The sequence below is a fragment of the Charadrius vociferus genome, unplaced genomic scaffold, assembly GCF_000708025.1.
Source record: "Charadrius vociferus isolate BGI_N301 unplaced genomic scaffold, ASM70802v2 scaffold115, whole genome shotgun sequence".
Classification (NCBI taxonomy): Eukaryota; Metazoa; Chordata; class Aves; order Charadriiformes; family Charadriidae; genus Charadrius; species Charadrius vociferus.
Genome location: NW_009648636.1, coordinates 2,860,325 through 2,881,002, shown reverse-complemented (window position 1 = coordinate 2,881,002; position 20,678 = coordinate 2,860,325). Strand labels below are relative to the sequence as shown.

At 38.7% G+C, this 20,678-nt stretch overlaps 1 protein-coding gene across 1 annotated transcript in view; it reads right to left on the bottom strand.

The window, feature by feature from the left end:
* The window catches only part of PRMT3 (protein arginine methyltransferase 3), a 163,246-nt gene that overhangs the window by 43,582 nt on the left and 98,986 nt on the right, over positions 1 to 20,678 (bottom strand). The window contains exons 2-9 of the mRNA XM_009886303.1: positions 20,276 to 20,460; positions 19,667 to 19,749; positions 18,727 to 18,776; positions 17,367 to 17,469; positions 15,484 to 15,637; positions 12,990 to 13,131; positions 9,805 to 9,870; positions 3,647 to 3,768 (exon numbers count right to left, since the gene is read on the bottom strand). Of these exons, the coding sequence (XP_009884605.1) occupies positions 3,647 to 3,768; positions 9,805 to 9,870; positions 12,990 to 13,131; positions 15,484 to 15,637; positions 17,367 to 17,469; positions 18,727 to 18,776; positions 19,667 to 19,749; positions 20,276 to 20,460 (905 nt within the window). The remainder of the gene's footprint in view (positions 1 to 3,646; positions 3,769 to 9,804; positions 9,871 to 12,989; positions 13,132 to 15,483; positions 15,638 to 17,366; positions 17,470 to 18,726; positions 18,777 to 19,666; positions 19,750 to 20,275; positions 20,461 to 20,678) is intronic.

Sequence of the window (20,678 nt, the reverse complement as noted above, 5' to 3'; positions counted from 1 at the left end):
TCAGTATTACAGTTATTCCACAATAAAAGGCATCCTCCCCACTGTGATTTTGGCCAAAATCATCTGCAATTTTAGTAACTGCAGCAATCAGCTATTACCTCATGTGCAAGTAATGGTACAACCATCTCGTATAAGGAGGAAGGTTCTGTGACGTTACTACAGTTTTTGAAACAAAAACCGCATGACAGTGAAATTACTAAATAGGTAAATGCCCAAAATTTAGCATTTTTCTTCTTGGCAAACCGTATTAGTCTTTCTTGCACATACCCTTATTACAGGAGCAATTCTTACAGAGGGCAGAAAAGTATTCCCACCAAAGAAATTTATCTTTCCGCTGCAGTCCTTATCTCTGCCCCTTCCCTCCCTATCCTGATATCTTACTCTTACATTCTCTCTAGCTTTCAATGCAGACTGGTAATGACATTAAAAATTCAATCTAAAAGATAATGGGAGAAAGATCAGAATGAAGGGAGGAAAAGGAAAGGGTCAAAGGGCTACTTGAACATGTGGGCTATTGGAAAGATCAATTAAATACTCTACACACGACAGTATTCTGTTAGAAGAGTAGCAGTTCATCACTAATATCATATTTAATGCTGTTAACAGAAGTAAAATCCAAAGTTCCAAGTGAGAAATAAAATGCTAAAGAGCTATTAGTCACAACAATATTTTAAGAAGGACAAAGAGATCTAAGGGTAACTTCCTAAATGACCAAATACAAGGACATGATTTAAAACAAAAGAAAGGAAAGACAGTAATTCATTACATACTTGTTTTCAACTGTAAGGTATAAAACCCACCAAAATAATGTCATTTACACATTGCAGGAAAAACTGCTGAGATGCTATTGAGGAAATATACTTCAACTTTCTATTCTAGTTAACAGCGATGAATGACAAAAATCATTTACTGCTCTAGAAATTTTAGGGGCAGCTATTCCCAGTAAGAAAGAGAGAAGGCAAGCATTTATTACTATGTAACTTTGGGAAAGAATCCCAAACAAGAAACTTATTCCAGTTCACTTACACACAAGGGTTGCACCGTTTCTAGTAATTAGCGTGCTAGAAATGAACCTTCATTCTGGGAGGGACAAAAGCTCTTGAGCACGTACTTTAATCGGAGGTGGAAGCACACTGCAGTAGGCATTTCTAAGCTACACAGAAGTTTAATATTCCAATAAATATTCGTTACTCCATTACAAGTTTGTCAGCTCTATTCTTTTAGGAAAAGTAGGTTTAACAAGACAAACATAAATTGTTTTGATGTGAACTGAAAACTGTAATGTGAATTGAACGTTTTATAGCAGAAGGTATCTATAAATGTGTAGCCTTAGGGATGGTTCACTGTGCACTCCAAGCGGCAATTCATCACTCTCCAGAGAGCTTAAGGGTTTTGATTTGTTGTTTTTCCTTAAAGGCTTCCCCTTCTCCTCACCAAAGGTAATACATGTTGGTTGGTACTCCTATCATCCTCTAAGTATAAATAACACATAAAGGACTTCTCATGCACTTGTTGAAAGATATGAACCATCCTAAGTTTGTCACGTAGTACATTAGAAATAAAACACCATTTCACATTTGTAACCCCTCTGAAGATGACAAGGGCTCCTGGGAAAAGTTCTCTTTAGAGAATGAGTTCTTGTGCCACAAAAGCATTTTGGTTGAAGTTGCACCTAATGCTTAAGACAGTGTTTTTCTTAAACAGGCTTTTTTAAATGGAATAATTTTACAGCATCCAAGTGCACCTCCAATGTGTGAAGCAGTATCTAATCTAAAACTTTGTACCATTTAAGCTTGCATAAAAAAAGTCAATCCCAAATTCCTCAGTATCTACCTTGACTTTCTTTTCCACAGTTGCTCTTACAAAAACAACCAATCCCCAAAAACCTACATGCCTCCACTACCAACAGTACACATTTTCACCTACATTTCTCCTACCTCATGACAGGAAATACTTTTTAAGTCTTCAGATGCTATTGGTTCATTTCTACATATACTCAGTCTGCCATAATATCCTCTCCAGGTAAATTAGTGCAATGTGGAGTGGATAAACGAACCGTTAGATGGGTGGAAACCTGTCTAGACCATTAAGTTCAAGACGTCAGAGGAAGAGTACAAAGTCTGGCATCTGGGTACCAGAGATGTCCCCTCAGGGTTCAATACTAGTTCTGATACTAAGTAACACCTTTATTAGTGACCCATTGGGACAGAATGCACCCTCCACAAGTCTGTGGATAATATTGAATTAGAGGGGAGCAGTTGACAGAGGGTTGATAGAGGGTAGGGCTACTATTTAGAGGGACCTCAGACTGTAGAAATGGGCTGACAGGACCCTCAGAGACCCAGATGAAGACCTGCACCTTGGCTGGAATAACGCCATGGGACAGTACAGATTGGTTCCTGCTGGTTAGAAACTGGCTCTGCTTGCTTTCCCACCCAGCCCTGATGAGGAGCTGGGTGAACAAGTTGAACATAAGCTAGCAGTGGGCCGTTATAGCAGCAGGTCAAGGAATGTGATCTTTCCCCTCAATGTGACACCTGCAAAACTGCATCTGGAGTACGGTGTCCAGGTGTGGGCCCCCACTACAAGACATTGACATGTCCCTTCCACCCTGTATTATTCCGTGACAGTTCACGTGGCATGCACCATATTCGTAGTTCCCCTGAAATCAACTTCTCCCGGCAACTCTGCAGACTGTGTGTGCACGTCTGCGTGCATGCTCTAAAAATAGCGCTTTTTTTGCCCTCAACCTATAGTAATTATTACAGCGTGATGGTAATCACCTTCCAATGAGCATGAAAGCCAGAGGACAGTAGGTTTCTAAAGAAACAAACTAAGGATAACATACACTTACTATTCTCACAAAGAGAGAGTCTCCCTTAAACATACTAACGTACAGAGAACCTTACTAGAGAAAGGTTTTCCACAAGTTAAAACTGAAATACCATATAATTATAAGACCTGTTCTCCAAAGCAAGCTTTGTATGTCCTAAACACAGTGAAAGCTAACTGATGCATGACAAGCTTTTGTTTAAAAACACCACAGCTCCAACACCAAGGCCTGAAATATATAGAGATCAACCCAGTAAAAGTTGTCTAATTTTCTGTAACAGAAAATTAAATTATAGAAATTATATAACTACAGAAAATTTCTATATACAAACACGTATATTACTGTTTAATTTTCACACAATTGAACACCTTCTGCTGAGTTTATCTACATCAGAACTGTTTCCCTAACTCAAAGTAGTGCAGCCAGGAAAAGTTTCTCACATCCTCTCGGAATGCATCTCAACTTTGTTGTCTAGAATTTTAAAATGTTATCAGTAGCACCATTTAAAGCGTAAGAGTAGCAAATGGAGTGGCAGCAGTCAGCTGGAGCCTCCCCAGCAGGGCAGCACTGATCGTACGCTAACATTAGGAGGAAGGTCTGAGAAACACCCTGCCTTATCTACAGCCCTGTTTTAATTCCCTCTATCAGAGAAGCAAACCACTTGAGTGCACATCAAAACCTGTGTTAATTCTTAGGACAAAGAAGGACTTCAGTAAAAGACATATTGAGTGATAGGTGATCATTAACTTCTAACAGCATTTAAATAACTTTTTACAGCAACATTTAACATGCTTTTCTCAGAACTTCTCCTACCTGATGATGTCCATGGCCTGATAGATGATTTCAGACTGGTCGACTCCAATCACTTTCTTCGCACCTGCTTTGGCAGCAAACATGGAGAGTATTCCAGTTCCACAGCCAACATCCAAAACCACCTGAAACAAATAGGATGTTTATTTTGACCTTCATCTATTTCCCTTGCTATGGTTTTTCTACTCGTCTTTCTACATGAGTGCGATATGATATTCTAACAGATGGAACAAATGGCAGCATCAACTCTTACATTCAGAGATATCCAACTCAAACCACAGTTCTAACTCTACACCCTCTGCTACCTTTTACAGACAGACAACGAAGCAGACTATCTCCAGCCACAGATTAGATCACTCACATGGGAAACGCTCACAAGCCCAATTCTTTAGGCAACAACTAAAAAGTTAGGTGAACAGGAAAAACAGGAAATGAGAGCCTGAGCAATTTTAATCAGTGAATCACTAACAATTCAGTTTAGCATCCACACTGAAAAAACATATTCTAACTGCAGTTTTTCATTAAGAGTCTATTCAGAAACATTGTTTCAGAATTCTCTGCTAGAAATGGCCAGTGCTCAAGGTGACTAAATTTCAAAATGGTGACTGACACAGTTTTAACACCTGGAAATATTTTTCTGACACTATTTATAATCAAAATAGGACCAAAAAAAAATAAATCCAGGAAGATGGGATCCCTAAGTTTTCATGAAAGAAACAAAAACCTTCAGCTCTACACTTGAAAGAAGTACACTCAACATAGCAACAAGACTCATGCAAATGCTGTTTTTTGATATCTCACATATTAGCTACTGTAGGAAGACTGAAAAGTTTAAAAATGCGAAGCAACTAAAGACAATAGTACCAAACATACTAATAAGTAGAGTTGAGCTGCCAGCAGTGTTGCACTTCATAAAGCAGAGATTTTACCAAGTAGCCTTGTTCAGGCCTCAGTATCATAAGAGTATATTTCTTTTAACTGCTGGAAACTTCTCAACAGCTTAAAAACTAACACTTTTAATCTTGAAAGCATTGCAGTAGGTTTTTAAGCTATCAGTTTCACATTTGATCCTTTCACAAAAACACAGAATTGTTGAGGTTGAAAGGAACCTCTGGACATCACAGTCCAAAGCAGGATTCAACTAAAGCAGGTTGCTCAGGACCACGTTTGGATGGCTTCTGAGTATCTCTAAGGACAGAGACTCCACAACCTCTCTGGGCAACACGTGCCACTGTTCAATTGCCCTCACAGTAAAAAAGTGTTTCCTGATTTTTAAATGCAATTGCCTGGAGTTCAACGCATGCCAACTGCTTTCGTTCTGTCCCTGAGCACTGCTGAGAATAACCTGGATCCTCGTCCTTTACTGTCTCCCCTGACCACCAGGCATATATACACACTGATAAGATCTCCCTTGAGCCTTCTCTTCTCCAGACAAGACCACCTCAGCTCTTTCAGGCTCTCCCTATGTCAGAGATGCTCCAGTCCCTTCATCACCTTCGCAGTCTTTCACTGGACTCACTCTAAGACTCTCATCTCACTCTTGCACTGGGCAACCCAGGACTGGGCACAGCCCTCCAGAAGTCATCTTCCTGTGGTACAAGGGAAGGTGCATCTCCCTTGACCTGCTAGTGGCAAGTCTTCTTCCTAATGAAGCCCAGGAGGCTGGTTGGCTGCCTTTACCACAAGGGTTTGCGTTGCTGGCTTATGGTCAACTTGGTGTTGAGCAGGATGCCCAAACTCTGCAAAGTTGCTTTCCAGCAAGTAGGTCCTCAATCTCTGTTGATGCATAGAGTTATTCTTCCCTCCCCAGCTGTAGGATTTTGCACTGCCCTTTGATTGCCTCAAGCCTTTTGTACAGGGGCCCCGTTGGCCCATTTCTCCAGCCTACAGAGATCCTTCTGAATGGCAACACAACTATGTGATGCATCAAGCACTCCTCCCAGTTTTGCATCACCTGCAAATTTGCTGAGGGTGCATTCCGTTGCACTGACCAGATCATCAGCCATCTCACTGTTAAGACTTCTACTTAATACAGTTAAACTTTACTAACAGTGTTAAATTCCAAGCACTGAACCCCAAAGCGTTCTGAAATCTCAAAATCAAAACCAGTTTCCTAAACACTATGTGCAGTCATTTGTATCATGCACAGCATTAAGCATTAACAGAATCAGAACTGTAAAGACAGACCGCCTTTCCTATACAAGAGACCTAAACAAGAGAGTAAGCACAACTTACTAAAACACTTATAAGCTAACACGAACACTGAGTCAGAATTACTAGTCATAAAAGTAATTTATTAGAAAGGAAAATTAACTTATTTCACTGTCTCTCCTTAGCACAGCATCCAGTGCTCTAAAAGCTGTCCTCACAGCTTTCATGATGCTAATTTTTTTTCCAAAGAAGGCATCAAATCACTCAGTAATCAATCCCACATGTGAGAATTATAAACCAATTTCACAAAAATATTTCAAGGCAATAATGCACCCTACTGACAAACTTTCTAGCTTATGAGCTATTGAGCATTCTTGCTTTGGCACAACAAAAACTTGCACATGCACTTTTCAATTTCACCTGGCAAATAGTATCCAAGTAAGTACTCAAATGCTCTGCACATTAAGTCTGCTTGCCTTGCATACAATTCTATACCTTTTGATGATGGATACAGCGCAATGATTCTGAAGCCAGCGTGAATAAAAAATAGCCGTTTATCCTTAGCAGCACAGTTTAAGTGAGCTTCTGCTGTGGCGTACTGGGAAGCAATGACTGAAGAGTTGACTGGCACCTGTCTTCATAGAGCAACTTACAATCTGGAATCAGGCTACAAAACATTAGCGCGATGAATTTTTTTTTACAGCATCTTGTGTAGAGGCTGGCCACCGAAGTTGTGGGCTGAGTTACTTGTTCCACTCTGAATTCTTTGCAGTTATGTTCCAATAGGAGTCAATTCTACAACTCATCCACAAGTTACATGAGAGTATGTAATGGCTACAGAAATCCCTAGGCTGAAGTCTTCTGGAGACAGGAATAGAAAATAAAAATCAATGTTCTTGCAGCTGCCGAAATCTCACATCCCCTAACATCATCTATTCTAACACTTTACCCATGGTAGTTAACAAAATTGCTGAGCCATGAAAGCTGGAAGTCAGAGCCAAAAATAAACCTCTGTGAAAGAATGATCTTGATGTACAGTTGCATGAAAGAGAGCAATCACCACAAATTGGAAAAAAATCAAAACAGACACCACTTTGGACAGCTGCCCTGGTCACTTAAAAATCCAGATGGAACTCATCTAGCCTTAGGCAGGGGACGGGGGTGGAGAAAAAGGCACAGGAGAGAAAATATACAAGCTGGAACACATCTGAGAAATGGAAAGACAAGCAGAATGATCACCAATTAGCCTAAGGACAAGGGTCTACAGCTAACGCATTCTTGCGGTGATCACATATGGCCTCTCACCAGAGATCTGGAGCAGCTGGACTAGTGATTCGACTATACCGTAATGTACTGCAGCATCACATCCTTCTCTGCAGTCTATTCAAAACCGATATTCTCCTTCCAATAACAGAAAAAATTACTTCAAATTCAGAAAAACAGGAGGTCAGGTAATTTAGCCAATTAATTCCATCAATGGACTTTTAGTAGGAACAATGTTTAAAGACTCATGTCTCCCCCTCAATGTGGCATTGATGCCTGCCCTCAGACTTCTGTTCTACAAAAAAAACAAAGCATGGCAATAGCGCTTTTCTAACCAATTATTTTTTGCACCAAAAAATACTCTCGCTGTAAAATGGATCACGTTTCCTTTTTCTGAGTAAGGCCACCTTAACCACTCCTGCTAGGTAGTCTAAACTGTCCTATTCTCATCTCAAGTACAGCCAACAGGTTGAAAATAAAGTCAGCAAGCAGGATTCATTCAAGTTTTAATAATTCCTTTTGAAAGCTGAAAGAGAACAAATTGCCTGGTTCTGAATTGAGTATGCCTAATAAACAAACGTAGATATTCTGTTATCTGTCACCATGCAATCGCACCTTTTTGGGATACTGCAGATTTGCACCAAAAGCGAGTATGACCAATTAAGATCTTTGAACAAGCTTCTCCCAACCCACCTCACAGGTGTCCTTTAAGAAACAACAAAAAGCATCAGTATGTGTTTTCTAGGGAGGAATACCGCATAGGAGTTCTAGGAAATACAGTATCAGACTTCTACTCACTTTTTTCTTTTTTAATTGTAATCGAACTTTAAGGGAAAACACTCTATTTCCTCAATTGGAAGTTTCACTAATTAATAAGGTTCTGAGAGTATCATACGATATGTAAGTTAAGAAAAACATTTTAACAGTTCCTTCAGCAGAAATCTGTAACAGATGTCGCTTCAAAGCTAGATCTCTGAAAAAAAAAAAATAAAAAAAATCCCACACTTTCTCCATAACAGCATACCAAGTGAAAGCTACATCAACATTTAGTCAGACACAGAAGTTAAGTGGGGCACTGGTCACCTGGATGGAAGCTGTTGGGAACTCAAAGCAACTGAGAATCTTTCTTTCCATTCAACTTCAACACACTTCAATACGCTATGAGGGGTTTGGATACACTACAAATTTGAGGTCAAAAAAACTGCCATAAAAACACTGAGTTCAGAAGCAAGTTTGTTCACGTTGCGATAACAGACAAGCTTTTCTTTAAAAGTTGAATGCTTCCACATGAATTAAAACACACAGAATAAGCACACGCATTTTCTAGCAGATTCGTGAGCAAGCAAGCGCATCTACAGCTGGGGTTGAAGCAGTGTTGCCTGTAACAGTTCATCCATGTTTGGTTTTGAGTGTCACTAATGCGTACATACAACAGAGGAGATACACAACCAATCCTGAAAAATTACTGTACCATTAGGACATACATTCTACGTAACGTCAGATCAGTCTTAACCTGTGAAAACCTGTAGTTATCAATTTTAGCGGCATCTGTGAAACTAAATTTCTCTCAAGAAAGTTTTCTTTCCTTTATTGATCCTTCTGCATTGTTGGATGAGCCGCCCAGCTATGCAGTCACCCGCATCTTTTAAGGAGCTGACAGCATAAGGTTTCTACAACACTTTCACTTGTTCTCTCATTATAACTAAAGAGCTTAGAAATGTTTAACAGAAAGAAGCTTGTGACATAGATAGAAGCAAAAAGGAAGAAAACTCTTTTCCTAATATTTTTCTGCTGTTGTTGCCAAAAGAAAACTGAAGTAAAACATAAAAAGAGTATGCACTATCTACCTTGAAATACCTCCCACCTAGGACAAAAACGTATCTAGCACAATTCCCAACTGAGGAACTATCAGATGGTTGCACTTTTATTACTTCCACAACTATTCCGAAGCCTTGTATTATCACTTATTAACAAGGTCTCAATCAAAACCTAAATAAAAATCAACACTGATTGCCTTCCATAAACCTAAACATCCTGGTTTCACATTAAGAAACACCCATACGCAGCTTAAGAACAGTAAGCATTAAGTAGAGGAAAACTAATCCAGAACAGAAGGCTGCAGAGTGTAACTCAGAAAGCAACAAACTCAGCAGAAATAGCCAGCAGAAATACAAAAAACAAGAGGATCCTAACTTGCAGGGGTCATAACCACAGTAAGATCATAAACAAGTATCATTGCAATCTCTCCTTCCAACAAGTGAAATACTAGTTCCCGATTCTAAACCCCTTAATAATAACCTAGTCTGGAGAGACTAAACAACCATAATTCAATAATCAGTTGCATTAAACCAGTTCTAACTACACAGTGCTTCTGGTGTGTTTCTACTGTACCAGGCACAAATTGAAATTCACTTAAATTGTCGTAAAGAGGCCCTCTAAGATAGATTCCACTTAATATACTGGAAAAGAAAAGCTCAACTTAACCCCGCCAATATAATTAATGAACATCCCGACATGGCACACAGAACAATGACAATAGCGATCAGCACTTCTGTTATCAGCACTTTCCACCCTCCAGCAGTAGAATAGCACTCTACCACCTAATAAAGCCCGAGTACATTAAATCAAATCTTGTCAGCGGGATATTCCATTCCCAAAGCTACAAAGTAGCCAACCTGAAGGATTTCTACCACCGGAAAAAAAATAAAGCGCAGAAATTATTGTGTTTCCAGAGCTGTTTTACCTACCTTGTCCTTGAAGATATGTGGGTTTTGATAGATGAAGTCACGATAGCTTTCTGTACGCACTTTATCCTATGATTTAAAGAATAAAAAGAAGTGTTCACTTTTTCTGCTTAGTTGCAGCATATCATTCAAAAACGCTGAACAATTCGCTTTTAACTTGGCCTAAAGATGTTTTGTAGCTACTGCGTGTATAAGGGTTCTGCAATCATGACACTTCTTTCAGAAATTACTGTCTTTGCAAATGAAGCCAGCTGAAGTCTTTAGAGGAAAAATAAGAGATTAGCTTACACTTTACTGACCTACTGCATTTGATTTCGGTCGTTTCAAGTTCTTAACACCTCTTCACCACTTTACAGGAACAGCAGAAATAGAATGGCAACACTGCATCAACTTTACATAACAACTTCTTATACAATCGTAAAAATTTGAGCCACGAGTTCATAAAAACATTTCATGTCATTCTATTCTGACACTCATGAGACACACAGATTCCTCCAAAAAAAGTTACGGATCAGATTAACCTTTTCTATTTCTGAACAAACTGCAAGTTTGCAACTCTGAAGACAAGTCAGTAATTGAAGCTGTACAGCCCATTCTATGAAAGCCCAATATAATAAATAGATAAACCTAACTGTAATACAACATGACCTAAGAAGCTGGAATGTTTTCCAGCATGTAACTAAATATTTATAGTAGCTTAGTATATGAAAGCTAGCAGTATAGCTCAACCTACCAGCAAGGTTATCTATTAAAACACCGATTCCCTTAATATGCATCAGCAGGTACACAAACTGACAGCCAAGTATAGGTTTTGGAATTGCTGTTGCAGTTCAAGTGTTAGAGCAAAGTAAAGGAAAAATTTTAAGCATCTAGTAAAGACAATTCTATAAATAATACCGAAGTATAAAATCTAACTGCTTATACTTAAGCTAACATTTTTCTACTGTGGCAAGTAAGAATTCTTAGAAACAAAACATAAACCAAAGAAATTTTCTCTAGTGAGAAAGAACAAAGTCTATTTTATTAGAAAAACAAGATCATAAACGGAGATTGTGAACAAAAGATATGTTCATAAAAATTCTGGAGACAAAGCAAATTATTTTGAGGCTTGAAAATCCTAAAATCCAGTTTTAAGGAGGATTATCACAAACACACACAGAGCCCAAAGAAACAGTTAGTGATGATCTTAGAAAATTATACTTTAAAATTATACATAATTAACAGGCATTGAAATATCGTGATCCTTTAAAATCATATTGGTTTACTCTGACGTTATACTCAGAGCAACTATTTTTAGTACTTCACCTCTATTGCAGTATATAATAGGATTTGCTGAAACAACCAAAAAAAGTTAAAAAAAAAAATAATCAGAAGGTTCAGCATCAATCAAGAAAGCAGTCAGCTGGAAAGCTTTCAGCCTTACATCCTGCCCACTCACATTGCCTCAGCACTGCTCCAACTTAATCAATACAATTCTAGCTGCTGTCTCTGCTATATGCACTGCTGCTCGAGTAAGCCACGGTCATTCACTTCAGGTCTCTCTATTCATCAATTCCATTCTCTCACTCACCATTTCAATGTAATGCTTTTTTTGTTTGTTTTTCAATAAAATGGTAAGGAAATTTATTGATATGATAGTCAAGAAATTCTTGAGAAAAAAAAAATAGAGTAAAGGAAACGCTAACCATTTAGCCAGTATAATACAACTATACTCTTCCCCGCCCATCTCTGAAGTATTTGCAGAAAAAAAAAATGAAAAGAAAAATTGAAACTTCATCCTACCACTACCAGGCATAAGGAAAAAAGGTTTCAAAACTGAACAGTGTCGGAAACAGACTTAAAATTCAGACAGCAAGGCTCCTTTCTTAAAAATGTCAACGAAGCAAGCCACTATATTTATATAAGGTAGACATACAAAGAAAAAAAATAATCAAAGTAAATGCTTAGCATATAGGAAAAAGTTCTATGCACACATGATAAAAAGCAATTTTTTTCCTATGTTTACGAAAGTGAAGTCATCTTCAAAGCATTCTGACAATCATTCCCTGAAACCAGTAAAATACGATTTTGTACCAACCTCCATTTGTAGCATTCTCTCTGCAGAATTATTATAAACTTCATTAGCACACAGAAACACTTCCTCATCCTATAGCCTATAACATCTCAGGCAACACCTTTATACAATAGCAAACCCAAACTTCTATCATTTTATTTATCTTCAAGACTTAAATCGTATTTGTGTAGACTACACATTTTGCAAAACATTCTTCTACTTTTGCAGACATCTCTGGGCTTCTGTAGAATTTCCCCCCTTAAAGTTAAGCTCATGCTTATACTATTCTTAACATAGATTCATGTGTATTTCTACTTTGGGGCCACTAAATTATTTACAAAGCAGAAAACTTTATATGCCACCTGGATGACAGAGTTACTTCACAACTTCATATTCTATCGCCACATAAAGCAGAAATTTTATTTACTTATGCCTTAAAATGAAAAAACTGTTTCTCTCACAATTTTGACATTTTCTCAGAAAGAAAACATTAAGAGATTTTGATTTACATGTCAATTATAAGTTGTTGGGTTCTGATTTTTTGTGGGGTGTTTTTTTTTTTTTTAAGTTAAAGGGCATACACAGGCTTGCCTTTGAAGAGTTTTAAGTATTAGTTTGTCATATAAAAGGAGGATACAATTTTTGCAGCTGTTCAATGTCATGTTATCAATACAATGAACTGTGCAGAAACACCAACAATTTCAGTTTACTTAGTGCAATAGGAAACCACAATATTTGACAAATGGTTTTGCCTAACCAATTTCACTTGTTAGAAAAATATAAACTAAAGAAAAACATTCACTGTCTGTACCACATTTTATCCTTTATCTTTTAAGCACTCAGGAAAAAGCTGGTTTTGGCAAGATAAGGTTGTGGTACAGATATTGTAATATATCTTCAAGCATAGCTGTAGAGTAAATGATTTTATGTTCCTAATGCTTCCCTTAAACAGAATTTAAACAAAGGAAATAAAACTGGAAACAGATCTCTCTACCCAACCCCTAGGAAAGAACTATCATGTATAGAAAGGGTTAAAAATGCAGCTGCTCTGCAGTATATTAATGGGCACACAGCCCACTTCATTCCATCTTTCCTCTTTAGTCCTACTAAGATGCAGTTGAGACGACTTTCTAACCTTTAGCATCTCTTCATGTATCCCATAATGCCCATAGGAGCTGAAGTAAACACCATCCTCATCCTCCTGAAGGTCTGCAATGGCGCTGGATGACGAGCTGCTCCTGACATCTGCATTCATCACAAAATCCTGTGCAAATTGTCTGTAATCAATTTGAAATATACCCTTGAGACATGTTTATGGGACCACGAAAAAGAGGCGGGGGGGGATGGGGGGCAGGGGGGAGGGGCTCGAAATAGGTACAGAATTCAGCCTGCACAGGGGTTTTTACAACAATGGGACCCATTTTAAATGTGCAGAACCTCCCTCTGCTGGCTCCTCCAGGCTGCTGCACCACCATTTTCTGTCCATCACCCTCCTGCAGTGACTTTCTGTTTGCAACCACCAAATCTCAGCAGTGAAACATTCGGACTTCATTTCTGTCTTTAAGGAGCAATTATCTACTTTGCGCTTGCTAGTATAAAAGCCAGTACCACAGTGGTGAAAATAACATGTTTTAGGTTGTGTAATGCACATATGGACTCAATACAACAAAAATCACAAGAACAATAAACTGTACAACACTGTACGACTAGCAGAAGGTGGAATCATTTAGGTGGAAACAATTAAGAGCTTAACATTCAATTTAACTTTATTTTTAATCCCATGCTGCTACTTATTTTTCCTCCTTTGTGGCCTTGCATTTCTAATGCGCATGTTCTCTTCTCATTTCTAAAAGCAGTTTTGATGACAAAAATACACAAATCAAAGGGTTTATCATGAAAATTCAGTTTTCACGATAAAAAAACCAGCTCATACTGTACCTACAGTACCCACTGTACCCATATTATTCCTCCAAGGTCTACAGTCCAACATCAAAACTTGCACCCTAGACCCCTCCAAAGCAGCCAAACCTCACTTTCAACAGCGGGCATACTTTCTTAAATAGGAACTTAATGTATAAAAGCTGCAGTAACATCTTATTAACAGCCTTAGAGAACAACAAAACCAAATATACTGTTTAAGTCCGGACATGTCAAATACTTCTCAGCTTAACCAGTTTGGATGGGGAAGAGAGGATGGCAAGGGAATTTGTATTAAAAGTTTGTGAATATCAGAAACTTCCTATACCTTCTGACACACAGGTAAAGTCTGGATCTTATTTTTAACATTGTTCTTTACCATAGTAGTTTTCGTTTTCCTTAATCGTAGATAAATATCAAAATGATAAAAATGGAAACGTACAAAAAATAGCTTCTATGACATACAATTAAGTATATTTAGCATTCGTTAAAATTTAAACCCCATTTTAAACTTAAAATTATTTAAAATTGATTCAGCCTATAGTTCCTTCAGCCTACGCATGCAGTAAAAGCACCAAACAAACTCTAGAGACTGAGCTGCCCTTGCGTCTTTTTAATCAAGAAAAGAGAAGGTAAAGACAAAAGCCATCATCTCTAAGTGGGGGACAGACGAAAAAATTCAGGATATACAAGCCATGCTCTTAAATCTCTAAGTTACACCAAACACTAAAGCTAACCTGGTTTACAGAGCTGTTAGCATTTGTGGGGGGGAAACAAAGAGTCACCAGGCCTCCAGTTACCTGCCTTTGCTTTGTAGTCCTCATCATTCAATTCTCATCATTCTGCAAGTCTACTCAGTTTAGCAAACTTGGAAAAACATTTCTGCAGAAATTATTTCATACTCAATTAGGGGGTGTCCTCTTACTATTATTATTCCTGGGCTCCAAAGGCAACAATCTCTAGGGAGCTGCATGACTGATCCCAAAGAGGCAGTCATTAAAAAAACAAAAGTATTTTTTTCACATCTTAGAAAGCAAGACCTGTATAACACAGTCCAAACTAAACCATTCTATGATTCTATATTGTAGCTGAAAGAAGTTACAGTTACTTATAGTCTCCTAAGAAGTCTCTGTAGGTAGGTATAGTGTGAGAAAGCTCCTAGATCTAGCTTTTTTTTTTACTCCAGAAGTTGAAGTCAGCCAAGCAGCCTGCCCAATACTGGTATAGACCTATTTCCATGACCAAAAAAAGTAGAAAACCACATAATGTCCATTAAGGTCCTGTACAGTATTCTTGCTCCACATCAAACTTCCACGTTTCCTTTCTGATGAACCTCTGCAAAATAAAGGTAACATCTGTAGATGGTCTCTCAGTGGAGTAACCTCCAGTATCACCACGATGTAGCATGTAGGCTACTACAATGCAACTGGTTCATCTGTCTGTAATTTAAAACTGTGCTGCTTCATCAGATCTACATCTGGCTATTTTTGCTGCCAGACCCCTGCCGAATTGAAAAGCCTGCACTGACGTTTACAAGTCATCTACCAGATAAAAGTCAAACCTACAGTCCCAACATAAATCATGAGTTTTCCTCTGTAGTTACATTCTACCACTTCGTTGCATTTCTACTGGTCTTTAAACATGAACATCCCATCTCACCTAAAACACACATCAAATTAAAAAAACCCCAAAACTTCAGTTCAAACACTTACTTCATTTTTTGAAGATCATCTTGTGCTCTGGCCAAGGATGCTTCTGCAAGTCTTGCTCTGTGTTCTGCATGTTTTAATTGTTCAAGGAGCACCATGGTATCATTTAAACCATTAGAAGGCACAACATTTGCAGGTTCACAAAGATCTTCTATATCTGATGAAAGGGGAAGCAAAAAACACCTATCGGTCACGTGTTGCTTCACCGCAGCTCATAAACATATGTTTTCAGTGTTGCTATTTCAGTCTTTGGATGATTTGTAAAAGTAGTCTGTGTTACGACTGAATCACTGATTTTGATAGGACTAACTATAGAACACAATGCTACTCAGTAAAAGCAAGTATACTGTGCACAAGCTTTAAGTTGACAGAACAAATAAATCCAGAATTCAGGCTTCTTCAAATACCAGTGTTTGATTATTGATAAAAGAAACTTTAGATTTAGACTATAATTAAGTTAATTACAGTCCTATCCTCTATTTTTCCAGTTACGTTATTCTAAGGGGAAAAGGGCTGTTAACGGTAATGGTGAAAGGAAAGAAGGTATATAAATTAAAAATTTCTTAATTAGACAGTGACTTCTAGCTTTCAAGTGAATTGCTTGGGCTTTTATAAAGCTTATGAACACACAAAACTCAAAAGAGCATAATCGGAATGAATCTAGATGAAACATTGTTTTTTAACTACCAAACCTCAGACTCGGCACTTGTTCCCGTTCACCTCTTCTAAACTCAGCTGGTGATTTCAACAGATGTCAACGAATAAAAAAAAAAAGTGCTACTGTGGTTTTGGGTATAGTAAGAAGTTAATGCTAGCCTAGTGGGCAAAAGATTTCATTAAAAAAACATGTATCTATTCCTTTTAACCGTGGAAGACTGACTATTTAGCCCGTGGGACTGAAATAAAGCATAGACATTTAAAGTAACATTTCAGAGGTTGGCCACACTCTTCTTGATGCACCCACTCCCTTAACACTTTAGCAATCGCAACAGCACCTCAAAACATCTGAAAATTCTACAGCTTGGGCAAAGAGCACACATTAGGCAGGAGCCGATACAGTGAAACGCAAAATCCCCGAAGTAACCAACCAATGTTCTCTACCACACATTATCTCTGCTACTATGCATCAGGACTTGCTTAAAAAAGGGGAAAAACTGCATTCCAGACTGTATGGAGAAGAAAAAAAATCCACAAGCCCTAAGTACCTTATGGTTTAGGTGAAAGAAAAATATACAATCAAGTACAAACTAGGAAGAAAGTGGGAGGATCATGGGCAGCAAAATAAGTTCAACAGGCAAACTGGATTCTCTCAATCCATCCGATGAACCGTCATGAGAAAGAAGCTAAAGCTGCTTGTACTGACTGCTAGAACCGCTAAAGCAGCAGAACTCTTCTATGCAACTGTAGTCTATTACACTGGGTTGGTCTGAAATAGAACCTGTATAAAAGATGAAGATAATTTCAACATAGCAAATTACTTACTCTTTACTTAGAGCTTGTATTTTTGAATTAATGCATCTGATTTTTAACACCTACATTCAGAAGCTTTAAAAGCTTCATCCATCTTCCAGTGAAGCTTGGGTGGAGTACCTCTTTGACCTGCTTAATTACTACATAGAGCACCTCTGCTGTGAACATCAGATCTACAATAAGCGAATACAGACAACAGAACAGGCTTACGGAAATCTTAGTTATTAAAAACCAGCGTATAACATATGGTAAAAATTTCAGATCATAACTTAATGTCGTGACTTCAGCTAGTGTGCTGACTTTCTCTTGTACGAAAGTCAATTAAATGATAGCAATGATGCTTCATGATGTGAACTCTGCCAATAACACATTTACCCCAGAATGCAGTATGGTCATACCAAAACATATTTATTTACCAAACTGAAGTAGAAGATCATCTTCTAGCTCTGGTTTCAAATACTCCTCTCCTTCCCAAGGCAGTGGGCTGCTGAGAGAACTCAAATACGCTGCTGTTGGTTTCTAGACAGAAGGAGAACACCACACAAGCTAAGTTTCTTTGAAAACACCAGGCCTTCAATTTCATTCAAGAAAATAAGGCAAAGATCTGTTCTTCCACCCATTAAAATAGTATTAAAGTAGCTTTGTAGCAAAGGCTGAGAGAGATACTACTTTCAAGCAAGAACAGTGAAGAAATGAACTTCTGGCTTCCATGCTGGCTCTGACAACAGGTACTCACCTTCGCCTATCGCCACTACAGCTGCGGTGACCACAGAATAGCATAAAACTACACCTATGAGTTACTCTGGGCCCCAGAGCCCAGGAAGCTACAGGCTCAAGGAATTCAGTACAAGCAGTAAAGCACAGCACATTTATCAATGTTGAAGGATACTTGTAGGATGCCACTGCTACGAGGAACCAAGTTTATACAGGTGTTTGACTGCGTCAGACCCATAGCTTACAACAGGGCGCATCAATAAAGCCAAGATACTAATCATACAAAGCATTTTTTACACGAACAGCACTGTAGGGACCAGTTTCAGAAATGTTAAATTCTCTCCTGTTTACATCTGGCCAGTTAATAGTTGGTCAAGAAAGGATAGGGAAAAACTGAAGTCCAGAATCTGACCTTTCTGTGTTTCCTCGGCATAGCTAGTTATGCCTTAAATAACTATTTAAACACTTAAGATTTGAAGAATTAAGTAAAAAAATGCTTATTTATGTAAGATCATATTAAGTCTACACCTGAACTTTTAGGCAACAACCGAAGAACATACTTCAAAATCACAGAATACACAAAATATACCCAGGCCTAACTTAAAACTGCAGGTTCCCATCAGCTTTCCTGATTCTGGTATCATTATAGCAGAGATTAATTTTAGATTCTGTGACCTAAGGGTTCAGGTGTTGCTGTTACTAACAATGCAGTAAGGGTCTGGCCAAGACTCTGAAGCCATTCCTGGAGTGAGACAGCAGAGTCAAAGCAGAGATAAATTAAGAAAACATGACAATACTACATAGGATAGGCTTTTTGCAAGTCTTACCATCCTCTTCTAGAAACAGTAAAACTCACATTGAAGAAGAAATACATTTAAAATGCAAACAACTTCACATCTAAATAAACCAATCAACAGCTATTTTAATTCCTCTGATTTCTTATTTCTAGGAATATAATACAAAATTTCATACAGTTATTTAAAAAGAGCAAATTGAAAGCACAGCATCTCAACTTCTCATTCTACAGACACAGGTTATGGAAGTAATACGTGACACACCTACCTTTAATCTAACGAAGTTTATTAGTTTAATGTAGCCATAAAAATCAAGTCCTGAAAAGAAAAAAAGAGATCTTGCATTATAGAAAGCCCACATGCATTTTACAATGTCATGAATACTAATTACTTGTTCAATTGGCCAGCTTCCCTTGGGGTATACATCATTATTGCGTGCAATCTTCCCATCTTAAGTTTGCCATTTACATTTTCCTTCTCTTCAGGACCAAACCAGGAAATTCTCACCCTCAAGGCAAATACATTTACCACAAATTAAGAACGGAACACGTGAAAACATGGATTATGAACAGGGATGTCATCCACTTGGCAAGCAACTACATGAGGACAGCCATGTCTATCTCCTACCAGCTACCTTGCTGATATGTTAGGCTGCTGTTCTCCTTTGTTCGTATTTTTAGCCTTCTGCTTGATAAAATATAAGTTGATCCTAATCAAGAATACACACCAACATTGATTTAAAACTGCCGCCTTACTCAGAAGTAACAATAATTTAAATATAATTATGTGCTTTCTTCAAGAATGGTGAGGATACTGCATAAACCCAAATTACTGAGTAGTTAGCACTTAACTAACTCCTTCAAAGACACACCCCCCCCCGCACCACTTCACATACATCCTCCTATATGTACCTGGCTGAAGTCACCACCTTGGCCTTAATACGACAGCTTCAAGTGAAAGCCAACCTTACACTTCACTTGGAAAGAAACAGACATTGGTGCGTATGCCATCCTGCGATCACCCGGGGGGAACATATAAATATTTTAGCTATAACATATAGATGTTTTTCTACAATAGCTTTTCTTGTTCAATCTTGGAATCTTCATCTACAACCAGGAAATCCATTAGAAACAAGCTAATCTTCACAATTTATTTTAAACAAGATGCTGATACACAAAAAGAAATGACAAGTCCTGAAAAAAACTTACCATGTTTCTTGATTACATCGCAAAGATTAAACTGGTGCTCTGTTTTGCAGTGGGAGAAAACATCTTCAGCAGAACTAAACAACCTGTAAACAAAGAATTATTAAATATGCAGTATTAATATGTTTAAAAGATATAACACTACTATGAGTTTTATATGCTCTGTCGTGACCTGCTTGGCAATGTATTCAGAACACGTCACTTTTGCCTTTGAGAAAGGACAAACAGGTGCCTGCTTACTCGCGTACCTCACAAAGAACCTCCTACCTCGTTTGCAAAACATTTTGTAATAAAAGGCAGGAAAGGCAAAAACTTTGTTTGACAAAACCACGAACCCTGTTAACTTTCAAAAACCCCTTTGGGGCAAAGACAGCATTAAACCCGAAATCTAAGAACGACACGTATACAAGGCAAGTCGGCCAGCTCGGTCTGCTGCAACAAAATAAAAATTCTCACCTATTTACTGACAAGGGGGAGGAAGGACAGAGAGAACTCAAGAGTGAAACCTCCATACTGCTTCAGGGCGAGGAGAAGGGAATTACCTGCTTCCCACCTTACTTCTCCCTCCTTCAGTCCGGATTTACCAGAACTTTGGCTCTAGAGAGGCCGTACAGGAGATCAACAAGCTCCAGAGCACCGTTGCAAACTATACGTTCTTTATTCCTCCGAGGCGGCTGCCTCCCGCAGGCCCACTCTGGGCCCTGGCCTCCATACTGCTTCAGGGCGAGGAGAAGGGAATTACCTGCTTCCCACCTTACTTCTCCCTCCTTCAGTCCGGATTTACCAGAACTTTGGCTCTAGAGAGGCCGTACAGGAGATCAACAAGCTCCAGAGCACCGTTGCAAACTATACGTTCTTTATTCCTCCGAGGCGGCTGCCTCCCGCAGGCCCACTCTGGGCCCTGGCACACCCCCCCCCACACACCTCCGGAGGGCTCTGGGGGTCGGACCGCGCCTCAGCCGGTCCCTCGGCAGGGCCGAGCACACCCCGCCCCCGCCCAATACCTGTCGCAGGA